This window comes from Balaenoptera physalus (genome assembly GCF_965194825.1).
Source record: "Balaenoptera physalus genome assembly, chromosome: 7".
Classification (NCBI taxonomy): Eukaryota; Metazoa; Chordata; class Mammalia; order Artiodactyla; family Balaenopteridae; genus Balaenoptera; species Balaenoptera physalus.
In genome coordinates, this window is record NC_138886.1 from 81,785,723 (window position 1) to 81,803,088 (window position 17,366).

The window sequence follows — 17,366 nt, forward strand, 5'->3', positions numbered from 1 at the left end:
GGACTCAGGTCTCGTCACTCCTGACTCTTACTGTTCAGTGCCTATTTGGTCTTCATCATATGCTATATGAAAAAACAATTCTGTGTCTCCTCTTGCAAATATTCTCTTAGTTTAAAGATTTGGATGACACGGAAATAACTGAGGAAAGTGACTAGGAGAATCTGTGACTGTAGCATTAAGCAAAGGATTGGTCCATTCAAATTCTGTAATACAAGAATAGTATTATGGTCTAATGACCTTTGGAAATCAGATATAAGGTTGACATTGATAATACTTTTCCAAGAAGGATACTGGGGAGAATTCTTAATAATTCCAGAGGTGTAAGTTGCAGTAACCCACAAATGCAGTTAATTGTCACTTAATCTCATTCAGTATAAACACTGGAAGGAGCATTAAAGGTTATCATATGAACAACCAGAGAAGCAAAGTGATGTGCCTAAGTTCACAATGCCACTTTCGGGGACAATTATTTTTTAAGTACCCATTTTCATTTTAGCTAAGGTTATTTCCATTAGTTATGGAGACCATCCACATGCAGGAAGTGAATCCAGTATTATGCTGGAGCCAATGTGTATCAGCAGGCGAGAGCCTATTTATTTTAAGCATTTCTTCCCAAACTCTGCATTCAGTGATGTCAACTTGGTAGCTTGAAATCAGTAATGGTGGGAATATTTATACCATGAAGATCGGCAAATGATACAAATGCCTCCTCCCTTCCTCCCCTCTCCAGAGCCTGTTGTTAAACATCTACCAGCATACCATTGAGTGAAATGGACCCTAATCATTAGAAACCAAATAAAGCAGAGGCCAAAACCAATCACACCTCTGCTTTCATGTCAACAGGTTCTCTCCCACTTCTTGCTGATCAGCGGTCCTCTAGATCTGGAACTTTCCACAGAGAAGAGAAATATTCATTTCATTTAATAAATATTCACTGAATACATATACCTTGCAGTAAGCTGAGTGTAGGGCTACATGACCAGGAAAGACAGTGTCCCTGCTGTCATGAGCAGACAGTCCACTGGACACGTGGGACTTGAGGGCACTTGGTAAAGACCAAGGAAAGAAAACTGAGGTTTGATGGACAACTGTTCAAGGGACCAGAAATATTTATTAGATCTATGCATAAGATAGGCTGCCCTTATAAACAGAAATTATGGGCCTTTAAAAAGAATTCTTGCAAAGGAGTCCAATTTGATTCTGAAATCTGATCTATCCACTGCTTCAATATGATTCCGCGTGTTTTTAGTTGCTAAAAATGTAGACGCATTGAGATACTGAAAGTATCCCTCAAAGTCCAGCTGCCACATACCTACCTTTTTGAGTTTCTTTATTGTCACTTGTAGATCTCCCACTTCTGTTTCATACTGACGCCTGAGGTCACTGAGGGCTTCTTCAGCTTTGCGTTTTTCCTGAAAGAAAAAAAAAAAAGATTTTATTGATTTAAATAGGTTCTTCAGAATCCTGTAGGTGAGAAACATTTTGTGTCAAACTAAGGCTGACCCCAAGTCTCCTACACAGAGATAGTAAGAAGGTAAAACAGAAGTAACCAAACTTTAGATGCCCAGCACTTCCGGAATGGAAACTTACAAGACTGAAAGAACTGCGGAATCCCACAACCTACATACACACGTAACCTGGAGTGACACCTCTAAGACCACTACTCAACTGTGATAGAAGGCTGCAGCATATCAATTAACTAGCTAATTAAATACTGCTGTGTTTAATTAAAAGCTATGGCACAATCAAGGGCCCCAGTGCTTGCCTGAATCCTATCATGTCATCAGGGCTCAGGAAGGCCTGATGGGTTTACTGTTTTTCCAAGAGCTTACACCTTATCTAAACTCAAACCACATCACCTGCAAATTTCTATGCAAAGTGCTGCCCCATAGGCTGGTACTTCTCATGTGTGTCACCCCTGGTGCAGAGAATGGCAAAAGGGCACTCCAGGAGGTCAGGGGCTGCAGCTCCCATGAGCCCAAATATCTTTCAGTTTCCTTTTTCTCTTAACACATGATGGAATTTAATATCCTATGTTCTGTATTCAAATAAAGTTTTAAGTTTATAACCAGTGGAGTTGAGTGTAATAAGACCTAAATAAATGGAGAATATATCAGGTTTGTGGATTATTCATTATTAATAAGATGCCAAATCTCCCCCAGTTGATCTATAGATGCAATGAAGTCCAGTCAAACCCCCAGCAGGTTTTGGGTTTTTGTTGTTGCTGGTTTTTGAAATTGACAAGCTGATTCTATGGAAATTGAGGACCTAAAATAGCCAACACAACTTTGAAAAAGAACAAAGTTGAAGAACTAATACTAGACTCATTATGGAACTAATTCAAGACATTATAAAGCAATAATCATCAAGACAATGTAATACCAGCATAAAGATAGGCAAATCAATCAATGGAACAGAACGGAGAGCCCAGAAATAAACCCAACACAAATACAGAAGACTGATTTTGGACAAAGTGCAAAGGCAATTCAGCAGAGAACAGATAGTATTTTCAACAAATGGGCTGGAACAATAAGATATGCATATGCAAAAAATATGAACTTTGATCCATACCTTACAAAATAGATCCTAAATGTGAAATCTAAAACAATAAAACTTATAGAAAAAACACAGGAGAAAATCTTTGCAACCTTGGGTTACGCAGGGATTTCTTAAATATCAAAAACATATCCATGAAAGAAAAAACTGATGCATTGGACTTCATAAAAATAAAAAATTTCTACTCTTTAAAAGACACTGTTAGGAGAATGAAAAGATAAGTCACAGCCTGGGAGGAAATATTTATAGATCAGAATATATAAAGGACTCCCAAAACTCAATAATAAGAAAACAAACAACCTAGTTTTAAAAGTGAGCAAAAGATTTTAACAGACGCTTCACCAAAGAAGACGTAAAATGGTTGCCTGACAAGGAGGGGCAAAGAAGGATGGCATGACACAGGGGCATGGAAACCAACAGTATGTGAACGTACCTTTATCTTGATTGTGGTGATGGTTTCTCGGTATATACACATTTCCAATCTTATCATATTCTACACTTTGAGTAGGTACAGTTTATTGCATGCCCATTATACCTCAATAAAGCTGTTACAATATATTTTTAAAACCCTAACTGAAACAATGGGATAAACACTATATGTGCAAGAGGAGTCAAGGTCAGGAAGAGGTGAACGTGGCTAGAGGACTAGGGGAGGGCACTGGGGAGAAGGGGAGACTTTCTCTGATCTTTGCAAAATTTAGGAAAGTGGAGAGGAGTTATCAAGGCAAAATAAACAGCTGGAGTGAGAGCAGGGCAATGAGCCAGGCCAGAGCTGCGGGGTGAAGAACTGTGTGTGGGGAGCCAAGGTGAGCCACGCTTAGTGGAGGTGGGTTAGGGAAAATCTTCAGTCAGCGTGGATGTGTTATTCCAGAGAGACCAGGAGACTGGGGCAGACTGGCACATAGGTGTCATCCCAGGGCCAAAGCTGCTCCATTGGCAGCAGTGTGCTGAGGTTTCAGAGACCACATCTGTGCAGTGACTCACCAGCCACTTATGCCATCACTGTGGAACAGAGAAAGATGCCATGTGTTCACCACCCCTGTACCAGAGCCAAGGAAACTGAGGAAGATGGTATAATTAACAAAACATGAAGTGATAAGGGGTAGGGCCATCGTCAGGTGTCCATCACCAACAACCAGTTTGGGAAGTGCTTAGCTGGAAGAGGCAGAGATTTGATGACAGAATAACACATATGCTTGATAAGTGTGTGATGAATGAATGAATGCACAGATTAAATGGATGGAGAGGGAAAAAGGCAGAAAAAAATAGGATGTTACTGTTTCTAGACTAGAAGAAATAAAGCGCTAACAAAAGAATGGGATAATCATTGCAATAAAGCTGGACCATGGACTTTGAGCCATTCACTCTGTGAACATGACTTCCAAACAGTTATTAAGTGTGTTATTAAGAGATAAGACAACCAAGAGACCCAAAGGCACACATGTGGTAAAGCAATTGAAGGTGAAGAATCTGAAAGGACTCAAGGTACGCAGAGCACCGGAAAAGAGCAGAACAGCAATGGCCACGGTGCCCCTACCATACCTCAGGCACTGCGCTAGGCACGCATACAGATCACCAGGCTCGACCCTCCTTAAAGCAGGTAGGTGGCATTATCCCATCTAAAGTTGGAACAACAAAGGCTCAGAGGTTATGTTATTTTTCCAGTGCCACTTAACTGAGATGGGGCAGAGCCAGGAGGCAAACTAAGGTCTATTGGATGCCAACACCCAGGCCCTTCTCACTCAATTTTCTGCCTCTCAGAGTTAATGGGGAAAATGAATAGAAAAAAAGGGAATGTTCAACCTGATGTTAGCTACTCAAAGAAATATGTCTATTTTCTGTTTTCAGTAAACATCAATCACCCAAATATATTTCATAAGGGAAAAAGATAATTATTTCTCCTATGGAAATCACTGAAGGTAGCACCCAACTTTCAACTATGAGAGTTCCTATATTGATGAGTAAAAGTATGTCCCATTGTAAAACAACACTAAAATTTGCAGAGAGCATTTTAACTTCATTGTAATCTAGATTTAAAGTAGCGGTGGACGTGGGCAGCAAGACAGTGGTATTAAGGGTGGAGCCACCATCCTTTACGAAGGCGGGCTCTGCCTTCTCCTTCAGGCCTCAGCTCTCCTGTCCCCTCTTCAAAGAGGCCTCTGACCTCCCAACCCGAAGCAGCCTGTCTATCACACATGCCGTTTCTTTACTGTGCTCGCTGCCATCTGAAATTAGCCACTTTATTTGATTACTTACTTACTGTCTCTCTCTCCCTCTCTCCTTACTCTACCCGCCCCCCCCCCCCCACACAAAACCACCAGCACTAACAATGCCCTTGTTGAGAGCGCCTGTGGCAGTCTGGACTTGCTGCACCCAGAGGATGCCCGGTGCCCTGTCCATAAAAGGTGCTCTGAGGATTCGTCGCACGGAGGGGCCATCCCACAGACTCACGTCTTTCCGCGTCTTGTGTTCTGCGGCCTGAATCCTCTGATCCATTTCCTCTTCCAATTCACTCAACTGCATGGCTGCCTTGTCCTGGGCTCTGAAATTTAAGAGGATGCACACCTTTTCATTATACTCTTGGCCTTGTAACATGAAGAGAAAACTCTGACCTCATCTATTTCAAGCTCTCTATTTTACAGATGAGGAGAAACATACCATTTAAAATAATATTCCCTGTTCCTTCCACATGATAAAATGATGTTGGCAATTCGATCAGTTGGGTGTAAAGGGACATTAAAACTAGATATTAAATAAGTGGAATAGAGTAGATTACATGGTATTAAACTAGATTGTAGCAAAGAACAGAGAAAGATACCATATTGCTGGGAGGCTCTCAATAAACTCTGAAAACCTTTTTTGCTGCGATGACTGAGCTACAATCCCAGACAAGAAAAGAACTCCATGGCAAAGAGATGGTTAGATACAATTCTGAAATTTTAGCATACGAAACACACAATGCTAAATGCTATAGTTAGAAGGGAATAAAAGAAGAGATCTCAAAAATTATTTCTGATTGGTTCCCTAAAGTTCTAGAATGTAGATATAGTTGCCCTTTAGAAAATTCCTGTTTCTTTTATTAATACAATCAATAAATCATATTTCTGTGGAGGCAGAGAACACTGATCTGCCAAAAAGTTAGAAATGAGAAAATTTCGTTGAGAAGATACCCAGATAGTTTTATTTAGCAGTTGTCTAGTATGGAGACACCTGTCACTTTACAATGATTGAAGCTTCAGATTAAGCCCTAAAAAATTTATTTTTTGTTCTCTCTCAGCTCTGTGTCCAATTATCTAAATTTTCACATGCATATGTGTTGCCTACTCAACTAGATTGTAAGTGACTTGAAAGCAGCCACCGTGAGATTTAGAGTCAGTTTACTTGGCCCAATGACATGGTGTTAATAAAAGTAGAAACAGGACCTCAGTAGAAGGCCTCTGTCTTCCAGTCTGATAGCTTCTGCTATACCATCCTACCTGCTTTCAACTTATTTACTCCCTCCCAACACAATTTGTTCATGCATTAATTTAATTTCTACATGAGCTTCCAAACAAGCATTGATGGGTGGAGGGAAGACGCGGCAGTAAAATTCTGAGTGACTTATCACTATTTTCTGCTCCTGTGTACTTCCTCTTCACCTTACAGCCTGCCCGAGGTTATGTTAACCAAGTTTGGACAGTCAGTTAGTTCTAGTTTGTTTACAAACACTTGATGTTTGAAATCTAGGCATTATGTATCTCCACAGCAACTTTCGGGGTTTTGTGGTCAACTCTGGGGCTGGGAATAGCTAAGCCACACATCCATTTCTCCTTTTGTTATGAACATTTTTTTCCAGCCATTCCTTCTAGACATCCAGTCCCAAACATCTGGGCATCTGGGACTTCTCCCGAATGAGTTCCTTCTGCCTTTTTCACTTCTGAACAACTCTTTTTTCTTTCTTTTTTATTTTTGGTGGGGGTGTAAATCAGGGTAGTCTATAATGACACACTGTTTGCCCCAGCCAATTCCCAATTCCCAGTAAAGCGTCTACCATGTTGGGAATGTCCACTTTAACCTTAGTCCAGGGCTCCTACCAGGACACTGGGAACCCCTTCTTCAGGTGCAAGTGCTGAGCAAAAAGACTGAGGCCCTCCCCTAACCAAAAACAGAGGTGGGGACGCATGGTCCTTAGTTAAGGATGTAAGGGAATATTTACAGTAGTCACTTAAACACCTCGGCAAGGTCTCTGCCAGCTCAGAGAGCAGCCTTTAGGAGGCCTTGGGCTTAGGATGGAGCCCGACTTCGGATCCCACCCACAGAGCACAGAAGCTGGGAGGAGAGAAGCACCACCAGCTCCACATCACGTGACGCACTCCGTCCACAGCAGAGAGCAGCCCCGCTGGGAATGAGAGCAGAGGGAAGAGAATGCCATTCTTGTTTCCCTCATGGGCTTACACAGTACTATACTTAGAGGTTATGTGTGAATGTGTGTGTGTATGTGTGTGTGTGTCCCGTGTATCTGTGTGTGGGTCTGTGTATACGCACCTGTGTGTGTACAGGGGAGTTAGTGTGTTTTCACAGATATTCACTGGACTCTTTACAAACTCAGTATGTGTGTCTGCTGGTCACCCCTCAAAGGAGGCCAAATCTGGGGCTCTGATCCACACCCCAGAATGCTCTACAGAAATTGATGATCTGAGGACCGCCCTGTGATCCCACTGAAAGCCTCTAGCAGGCAAACTTGAGGGAAAAGATCGGAGTCAGGAACTGAAAATGTTCACTTAAAAAGCCCCTGTGAATAGTTCAACTCTTGTATGATTCTAGGACTATAAAAACAGTCCTATTTAGCATCAGTGTTTTAAAACATTTTCTCTTCTATATTTTAATTACCTCACAGGGTCAGCTAGATAGTTTTATCATCATGTGGAGGGAAAGAATAAAGAGAGAGGAACAGCCTTCGCCTGCCCCCACGCAAATGGGGGACATCCTATGAAAGGGGCCGTTTACAAGTTCTGGGCAGAGACCAGTGTGGTGCACAGCACACTGGGAGCTGCTGGTGGCAGAGCACATGGAGGTGAGGAGCATCTGTGGGGCAGAACGCCCAGGAACTGTGACAAACAAAATGCCCTCTCTCCCAATATATGCCAAAGGAGTGTGGTCTTCCAGGGAACAAAGAGGCTGATGTTTGGATTGCAACACATATAAATTCTTTTTTGGCACTGGGTTGCTGTTAAAACCAATAAGCTGTCCTATGTAAGCCAGCTGTGGCTTATATAAACCGTACGAGAGTAAGGGTTCAACGGTTTTTAGGCTTTCAGGTCAAGCTGGTGAGGAGGGTTAGAGAGAGGGAGAGAAACACTGCTGAGCACCTACCATGTGGTAGGCCCAGTGCCCAGGGCTTCACCCAAGCCTCACCATGAGGTCGCCACACCCCGAGGATGTGAATATTTACAGCCTCATTTTGCAGATGCAGAAGCTGAGACTCAGGGAGATTCAGTAACCTGCCCAAAGTCACTCTTCTGTCAGTGACAAGGCCAGGCTTCAAATGGAGTCCGCCTGCCTCTCTGGATGAAAAGTATCCTGTATGTTTCAAGTGGCTGGATATAAGATAACGAATCTCTTTGAACTAACTGTTCTATGTGGAATCCCAGGGCTTGAAGGGTTTATATGGTAGGATCATGGGGACCTGCTGATGGATTGCTGGCTGACCCTACGAAGTACTGTCTGACTCAGCTTCCCTCATGCTGGCTTAGTTTAGAAAGCTCCAGATTCCTCAGGTTCGGGTCGTCCCCCCCATACCTTATGATAATGCAGTTCCGTCTTTGTGCCACTTGGTCAGAGAGCCAGTTAAAGGACCCCTTCTGCCACTTAGACAGGAAAGACTACAATACCTCTTCACCGCAATGGCCAGGTTTTCCATTTCTGTGCTTTGAAGTTTGATCTCACGGATAAAGTTCTTTATAACATGTTCATATGGCTGAATTAGTCTTGGCTCCACGAGGTTGATGTTTTGATACAAGGTACTAACTTGCTCTTTTCTGCCAAAAAAATTAGATTAAAAATTAAATAAAACCGAGTAAAAAAAGTCAAAATTTCAGAATATTTTTTAGGAAAGAGACACATAAGAACCAAGGAAGAAAAATGTAACAATAGAATGACCAGAATGGAGGGAAGATAGCAGTCAGAGATGCTATCGCACTATATTCTTCATATTATTATTATATTTTTAACAGTGGAACAGCAACTTCATTTTTTTCCCCAGCTTTACTGAGATATGACTGACAAATAAAAATTGTGCATATTTAGGTCGTACAGCGTGATTTTTTAAGGTGTACAATGTGATGATTTAATATTAGAAGATGGAGGCCAGTGAGGGCAGTGGACATGCACAGGGGAGGATTGATAGGGAAGGATTTTTTTGTCACTGCTGGGTTTTTTTTCTTTCACAGAAAGTTGAATAGATTTACAGAAAAAAAGGTAGGTAGCAAACTAATTACTTAATAATATGTTCCACCAGTCCCTATAAGACATACTTCAGACTTTATGATCATAAAAGTACATATACCTATTATTTTATAGTCAGTTTTTTTCTGACTATTTTATAGTCAGAAATATATAAAAATTATTTCATATATATTATATTTATATGTGAGAATCCTCATACTTGTTATTATTAACATTTGTAAAAGACAAATATTTCAGAGTCATTTCAAAAGAAAACCTGGTAAGACTGGGCAGCTGTTCTGCTAGGGGATAAAGGAGTGAGTCAGTGAGGCTGGTGGTGTCCTTGACTCAAGTTTGGGAGCTGATGTTCTGAGTGATACAGAGACAAGGCCATGTGAAGACACAGTCAGACCGCCGTTGACAAGCCAGGAAGAGAGGCTCTCACCTCCAGCCCTGCCACTACCTTGATCTCAAACTTCCAGCCTCCAGAATTGTGAGAAAATAAATCTCTGTTGTTTAAGCCACCCAGTCTGATATTCGTTATCAGAAGTACCTAGGCAACCATAGCAAACAGTGAAAATTTCCAAGGTCACACAGTGACTGAGTGGCAGAATTGGGATTCAAACTCAGTCTGATACTGCAGATCACACGGTCAACCATTACATTATATTGCTTCCCAGTGGTGTTAAACATCTGAACGTTGGCAGAAGAAATGGGATTCAAAATCATTACACAGAGCTATGAAACACTTCAAAATGTAAGGTATATATTAACCCAAAGCTTATTTAGGCATGGCCCTGAGGTGTGTCCACGGAGCTATAAACTCTCCCAGCTTTTATCTTAAAAATAAACTGCTCGATGTGTGCAGAGGCCAATTATGATTGAAAAGAACTGCTCAACTGAAATATTATTAATAAACCTGCAGGAATAAGTCACTTTATTTGGTGATATAAGACACAGAAAGTTGCCATCATCCTTCCTGTCAGAGCTGAGTACAAATATTGGCTACGGTAGTGAGCCATATTTATTAAAGAGGAGCAAAAAAAAAAAAAAAAAAAAAAAATCTCTACTCTTACATCGTCCCATGTAATTTCAACGTACAACAGGATCATTAACTTCCTTGCCTTTTGTCATTTACTGACCATCAGCGGTATACGAAGCATAAAAACTTTCTCGTTAATAGGGACCTGCCTGTCAAGGATGGCCATTAAGATACTGTCACCAAGAGTCCTTGTTTCTTGGCTACCTGCACAGCAATAAAATGTTCAGAAGTAGATGTCTCCGAAAATTCCCTGAATTTCTGAAAATTTCTAAAATAAGAAAGGAACATAATGATTGCAAATTCTCTTGAGTCCTTTGCTGGTCCTGGTATTACACAGAATTTCAGGAATAGTTTACAGTGAAGTGTACAAATGGATTAATTATAGAAAATGTCTGCCACTGGCAGGAAATAAGTTACATGGTTAACTGTTGTGTCAGAGACTAGCTGGATACTCATCTACGCCTGCTTCTTTTTATAGGGCACACAGGGGAGAACTGACTCCTCAGAACCCCGGGCAGGTAGGCTGGAGCCATGTGACTAGTTGTGGCCAATGGAATGGGAGCAGAAATGATGTTTTTGTCACTTCCATGTTTGGCCCCTAAAATCCTTTGTAAGATCCTCAGCTCTTATGCATTCTCATTATCCCTCTCTCATATCTATTTCTCTCTCTCTCTTTCTCCCCTCTCCCCCCAGCCCTCTCCTTCTCTGCCTCCCTCCTCATTTCCTCATCCTCATGGCTGAAGTGAAAAACTCCAATATGGCGAAACCATGCGATGAAATATGTTTGGATCACCACACGGAGGGAAACTGCTCGGGAAGGATGCCTGACCGCATCAATCTTCCCAATATGAGAGAAAGAAATGTTTGTATTTTGTAGAGCCTAAGGCTTGGAAGTTCTTTGTAAAAGTCAACTTGAACTTAAAAAGTTAGCGTCATACTTTCCTAATTTGTTTTTTTAAATCATCACCTTCCAGATTAAATTACTTTCTTACCTCCTTCCTTGATAGCTTCATATTAAATAAATAATAAAACTCCTAAGACCAGGGTGAGTCTTTACTGCCACCATCCATTCTCTTTCAAGGGAATAAAAGACTATTCTGAAGCATTCATATAGTGAAGCAGACATTTATTAAGCACCTTACATATGCAGTCCCAGCAGTGATCTCAGCTTTTAAGTGTACTATTCACTTAATCCTGACAACAGCCTTATGAAGAAGTTATCACTAGTATCCTCTTTACCACAGAGGAAACTGAGGTCAAGAGAGGTAAGTATCATTCTGGTATCGGAGCTAGGATTCCAATTCAGCCCATCTAGCTCCAGAGGAACTAGCTCTTCATACCAAAAGTAAGTGCTAATTTGCTTTTCAGGGGTCCCAAGTGCATGTCTCCATTTAAAAAACTTTGATGTACCAAGATTTTTTGAAAATTATTTTAGAGGATAGGTATTATTGCTACAAGCACCATCTACATTACAAAGGGACTCCTTTAACGAATGAAGGCACAACTAAGATTAAGATGAGATAATCTGATCAATTCTTACTTACCTAAAGCTATTTGGGGAAAGCACTACCGTACACAGTGAGGCACACTCCCTTCTCCCCCTCCTTTTGTCTGCTTGGTTCATTCTGTGAAACTTATCTGTGAAACTAGAGAACCATCTGGATTATGCCTAGAGACTGCAATGCAGTGCACTTGGCGATTTTCACACCTGATGCAAAAAACAAAACAAAAACAAAAAATACTTTATCTTAACAAGATAATACGGGGTCCCTCTGTGTAAGATTTAAATGCTGTGCCCTGTACAGGCAGCTAAACACCTACGGATTCTTCAGCTCAACAGACTGGGTGCCATTACTTGGTACCAAGACAGTCTTTTTGTTCTGCTCCTGAGACTACAGGAGTCACGGGTCTCTCCCAGTGTCCTTGCTCCTGACGTCAAAGGTTAAACAAGCAGACCACACAATGCTGCATACACAGCTCTGTTTTCTCCTGACCCTCAGCCAGGGTGGTGCCTCTGGGTGCTAAAAAGGGTGCCCGGTAGTGACAAGACTTAATTAAGTCCAGGGCCTCATATAAGACAACTATGCTTGGATTCACAAATACCATGCAAACCTGTTTACAGGTGTACTAGACAAATCCTGGGTAAAGATTAAGGGTCAGGTCATGCACGTTAGTCAGCCAAGATGAAAAACAGTCTCTGCTTCTGTTCGGAGAGAGCCACTCACGCTAAGAATAATCTAATTTATATCTTAAGGAAAGAGATCAAATGAAATGAGAAAGACACACCCTGGGTTACCAACTGGTTTTAGATGTTTAAGATCTGAGCCTTTTCATCTTTTTGTTCAATAAATTACAGGACAGTTTGTATGAAAGACAGTGATAATGGCAAACTGCTGATGAAAAATTCACAACTTAAAATTTTAAAATGATCCCTGGGAAATAAGCATTGTAAATTGCAAATATTCCCACTGAAGCTGAGAGATAAATTATCCGAATTTAGGAGGAAAAAAATAGATATAATTAAGATTGGTAAAAATTTTAAATGTCACACACTTCCATAAGATTTACATTTTACTTAGAAGAGCACATATTTATCTATGTTTATGCATTTGTAATGTAGTAAGGCCAGTATTTAGAATGCCTGGACACCTCTGGTCTCAGGACACCCCTGGGAAATAGTCAAGTGCAGACAACATCATTCCAGGCTAAAGAACACAGTGACCCAGTAAGGTTGGTAGGAAAATTGGCCCTTAGATTCAAAGGCTTGCTGCTTTAAGCACTGAAATAGAGAGCTAACCAATTTATTCAAACTGTAAGTTACATAGATCTAAAACCCTAAATGGTTCTCTATGGACAAAAACAAACAGTATTCAATGCCAATGTCTACATCATCCTACACTAGGGATGGCTGGAAGAAAACTGACGCTATGACCCTAACATCTGAGCACGGGAAATTAAATATCCAGGCAATCCAAAGGGCACTATGTTAGATCCTGGAAATAAAATGCTAAGAAACATACTGAGTACCTTCCCTCATTAGGCTCACCATGCAGATTAAGTACAAGATGCTCTGATAGCATAGAGCAGGTGAACATGACCAAGCCTTGCAGTATGATGACCTGAAAGATGAGTAGATGCCAACTAGGCAGAAGTGGGGTGGGGGTGGCCTGTTCCAGGAACCAATAACCATAGGTTGAGGGGTTTGGGGGCAGGGGAGGGGCTGGCAGCAGTTCCTGTAAATGGAAGAAGCTGGTGAGGCTGAAGGGCTTAGAGTGGGGGAGGGACCAGCAGCATCAGATTGGGGGAGAAGTTAGCAAGAGCCAGGTGACTGCACAGAGCCTGAAAGCACGGTAAAGACATGGGAGAGGGGCAGTTATTCTGAGAGGGTGGTAAGGTGCTGGAAGGTTTAAAGGAAGAGACAACATGATCAAGTGTACATCTTAACCATTCTCAACTTCTCAAAGTTTTGGCTGAAGCAGAGAATTAAGCGAAGGATTTTGAAACAGGTTTGCAGATAGGAAGGTAAATCTAAGTCTACTGTAATTTAATCCAGAAATGTGGGACTTCAGGACTTTTCACTAGCTTCTACTTTCCTTTATTATAGAATGTGTAAAATTATAGACAACTAAAATCTTATCATATAGACAGATCAGTGAAACAGAATAGAGAGCCCAGAAATAGACCTACATAAATATAGTCAGCTGAACTTTGACAAAGGAGCAAGGACAACACAATGAAGCAAAGACAGTCTTTCAACAAATGGTGCTGGTACAACTGGACATCCACATGCAAAATAATGAACCTAGACACAGATCTTACACCCTTCATAAAAACTAACTCAAAGTGGATCACAGATCTGAATGTAAAATGCAAAGTTATCATACTCCTAGAAGATAAGCCTAGGAGAAAACCTAGATGGCCTCAGATAGGGCGATGCCATATTAGATACAACACCAAAGGCGTGATCCATGAAAGACATAATCGATAACCTAGTCTTCATTAAAATTAAAAACTGCTCTGCAAAAGACAATGTCAAGAGAATGAGAGGATAAGCCATAGACTGGGAGAAAATATTTGCAAAAGACACATCTGATAAAGGACTGTTATCCAAAATATAAAAAGAACTCTTAAAACTTAACAATAAGAAAAACAACCTGATTACAAAATTGGTCGAAGACCTTAACTGACACCTCACCAAAGAAGATATACAGATGTCAAGTAAGCATAAAAAAGATACTCTATAAAAATTAATAAAAAAAGCAACTATACTCCAATAAAAATTAATGACAAAAGATACTCTACATCATATGTCATCAGGGAAATACAAATTAAAACAACAACAAACTATCACTACACACCTATTACAATGGCGAAAATCCAGATCACTGACAACACTAAATGCTATTGAGGATGTGGAGCGACAGGAACTCTCATTCATTGCTACTGGGCATGCAAAATAGTAAAGCCACTTTGAAGACAGTTTGGCAAATTTTAATAAAACTAAGCATTCTTTTACCATATGATCCAGCAATTGTGTTCCTTGGTATTTGCCCAAAGGAGATGAAAACTTATGTCCACACAGATGTTTATAACAGATTTATTCATAATTGCCAAAACTTGGAAGTGACCAAGATGTCCCTTAGTAGGGGAATGGATTTTAATAAACTGTGGTACATCCAGACAATGGAATATTATTCAGCATCCAGACAATGGAGTATTTTTCAGCACTAGAAAGAAATACGCTACCAAGCCATGAAAAGGCATGGAGGAACTTTAAATGCATATTACTAAGAAAAAGAAGCCAATCTGAAAAGACTACATACTTTATGATTCCAACTACATTCTGGAAAGGGAAAAACTTGGAGACAGTAAAAGTATCATTGGTTGCTGGTGGTTGGAGGGGAGGGATGAAGAGGCGGAGCACAGAGGATTTTTAAGGCAGTGAAATACTTCGTATGATACTATAATGATGGCTACATATCACTGTACGTTTGTCCAAATCCACAGAATGTACAACAGCAAGAGTGAACTCTAACGTAAAGTAAGGAATTGGGGTGATGATGTGAAAATATAGGTCCATCAATTGCAACAAATGTACCACTCTGGTGGGAGTTGTTGATAATGGGGAGGCTGTGCATGTGTGGGGGCAGGGGGTGTATGGGAAATCTCTGTACCTTCCTCTTAATTTTGCTGTGAACTTAAAATTGCTCTAAAAAAATAAAGTCTTTTTAAAATCTGATAGTTCATTTCTCTTTGGGAATAAGGATAATGAGTATATTCCTATTCAGGTGACACCAACTGATCTTTTTGGCTGCCCTGAACAAGCCATACTGTCATTTAGTCAGTTGAGGGGGAAAGGCTTAGCCTCTTCCCCCCTTACAAGGTAAGTGAAAATGAATGATTTCAAAATGTGCTCTTATTCCATAGTACACATACTTTCAGAATAAACTCCAACTGACTGGAAAATAAATTCCAACAGCCAGAATCCAGCTGTGCTGCTAGAACAGGGCAGCATCAGTTCTCTTTCGGCGATTCAAGTCTTGCTTTCCAGACAGGATGTACCTCTGCCCACTAACAGCCTCACACTGGCCGCCTGTAACTGGAAGTGATTCCAGTCTGTTTTCTCACAACAGGTTTTGCTCTTCATTAACTCAGTCACAGAATGGTGATCTGGCTCTCCCTTCTAGAGAAAACAAACGATGGTTTACTCAACCTGGTCCCACTACCCCACAGACTGGGAAACACAACCAGTCCAGTGGCCTCGGCTTTTCTCAGCTGTTTTGCTGCTGCTGAGTCAGAGGATGATCTAGTTCAGGTATTCAACCACTGTTGCCTACTCCAGGACCCCCAGCCCGAATACATCTCCTGCGGGTAAAATTCCTCCTGGATTCACGTCACCCTGAAAAAATATTTTACTTGCCTAAGTACTTATTTGGGAAACATTTCCCAAAAGGTTTTAAAATGGAAACTTCCTGGCAGGTGAGCATGTTAACTAGATTTATGCAAAGTCTAGAAACATTTCAAATTGCAAATTGCTTCCTCTTTAAAAATCACTGAAATTTAGTTACTGGGAGTTTGCCAATGGGGGAGGAAGACAGAGCCAGCAAGAGGCACCGTGCTGAAGGTTTAAGGACGGCACACTCGAAACAGCTGAGGGCTCCTGAAGTCAGGAAGGAGGAGCGCACGGGGTAAGTGTAATGGCCTGGCTAAATTCACATGCTTCCTCAGCACATCCTGGCCTTGTGACCCACGGCATAACACTCACCCTCTTGAGCTCCAGTTTCCTCAGTTATAAAGTGGGTATAGTACTTGAACCTACCACGAAACATGAGGATTAACCCAACTGGAGCACAGACAACACTGCAAGGCATGCTGTAGGTAATTGATAAACATTAGCCATTGTCACGCTTCCTCTTGACTCCTCTACCCAAATGAGTTGGAGAGAAGTAGGTGGTTATCTCCTGTCTGCTTCTATGTTGTGTATTGGAAAAGGGCTGAAAGGAAGAAAGCCGTGTGGTGTGGAAGCCCCTTGGACTGAAATGTTGTCTTATGGGGCCAGTGCAGGGGAAACTGAAAAGTGAGAGTTGGGTCACGCTCGAGGTCAGTGTGCAAAGCTTATATAGTCCAGGGGTCAGTAAACCTTTTCTTTAAAGCACCAGATATAAAATATTTACCACCTCTGTTGTAACGACTTAACTCTGCCATTGTAGCATGAAAGCAGCCATAGACAACAATCAACGAATGAGCTTGGTTGTGCTCCAATAAAACTATTTACACAAACAGGCAGAGGGCCAAATGGGCCTTACCTTGATCCCTGTTATAGTGTATTAGCATAAGGCCCTAAGCACAGGAATGGGGATGGGGCAATGCAGACCTAACCCTTCTGTACCCAGGAACACAGGCCTTTGCTCTCACCCTGTCCCTAGGTCCATATCAAATTTTCATTTATGGGCATCACATTATCAATGTGCTTATATATGTAGACAGTGGGCAGGTATATGTGGGAATATGTGTCTTTATTTCAGAGTTCTTATCTTATAATGCACATTCACTCTCTCAATATTTCTCTTTTATCAATTTACCTTGAGTCAAGTTAAATGTAGGCATAATCTAGTAATGTTAGTGCAACTATGTGTATTATAGTTATTTTTCACTGAAAATTTCTATTTTGGCAGGAAAGATAGGGGTTGGGGAGAAAATAAAGAGTGCCATATCAGTTTCTATGCTAAATTTTCCCTTCAGACGACATCTGTCACCTTCCCAGGTTTGCCAGGAACAATTCCAATTTAAGCCTGTTGTCCTTGAGCATTTATCCAGAATTTCCCCTTTTCTGTAATCAAAAAGT

At 41.1% G+C, this 17,366-nt stretch overlaps 2 protein-coding genes across 13 annotated transcripts in view; one reads left to right on the forward strand and one right to left on the reverse strand.

Moving 5' to 3' along the window:
* The window catches only part of LOC309664475 (uncharacterized protein), a 125,039-nt gene that overhangs the window by 68,207 nt on the left and 39,466 nt on the right, over window positions 1–17,366 (forward strand). For 4 of the 10 annotated variants that reach the window (XR_014265778.1, XR_014265780.1, XM_082469988.1 and 1 more), the window contains one exon: window positions 10,715–11,059. The exons of 2 other annotated variants lie outside the window; for them this stretch is intronic. Coding sequence is in view for 2 of the 8 variants with exons in the window: in XM_082469990.1 (XP_082326116.1) it covers window positions 10,715–10,767 (53 nt within the window). In the remaining 6 variants the exon portion in view is untranslated. Of the gene's footprint in view, window positions 1–843; window positions 1,311–7,432; window positions 7,610–10,714; window positions 15,837–17,366 lie in introns of those variants that run through there. 4 more of the 10 variants (XR_014265779.1, XR_014265781.1, XR_014265776.1 and 1 more) reach the window with 3 other exon arrangements.
* The window catches only part of RASEF (RAS and EF-hand domain containing), a 124,247-nt gene that overhangs the window by 49,815 nt on the left and 57,066 nt on the right, over window positions 1–17,366 (reverse strand). For 2 of the 3 annotated variants that reach the window (XM_082469641.1, XM_082469639.1), the window contains 3 exons: window positions 8,427–8,573; window positions 5,008–5,098; window positions 1,317–1,412 (listed from right to left, as the gene is read on the reverse strand). In XM_082469641.1, the coding sequence (XP_082325767.1) occupies window positions 1,317–1,412; window positions 5,008–5,098; window positions 8,427–8,455 (216 nt within the window). In that variant the 5' untranslated portion in view covers window positions 8,456–8,573. The remainder of the gene's footprint in view (window positions 1–1,316; window positions 1,413–5,007; window positions 5,099–8,426; window positions 8,574–17,366) is intronic. The other variant, XM_082469640.1, reaches the window with a different exon arrangement.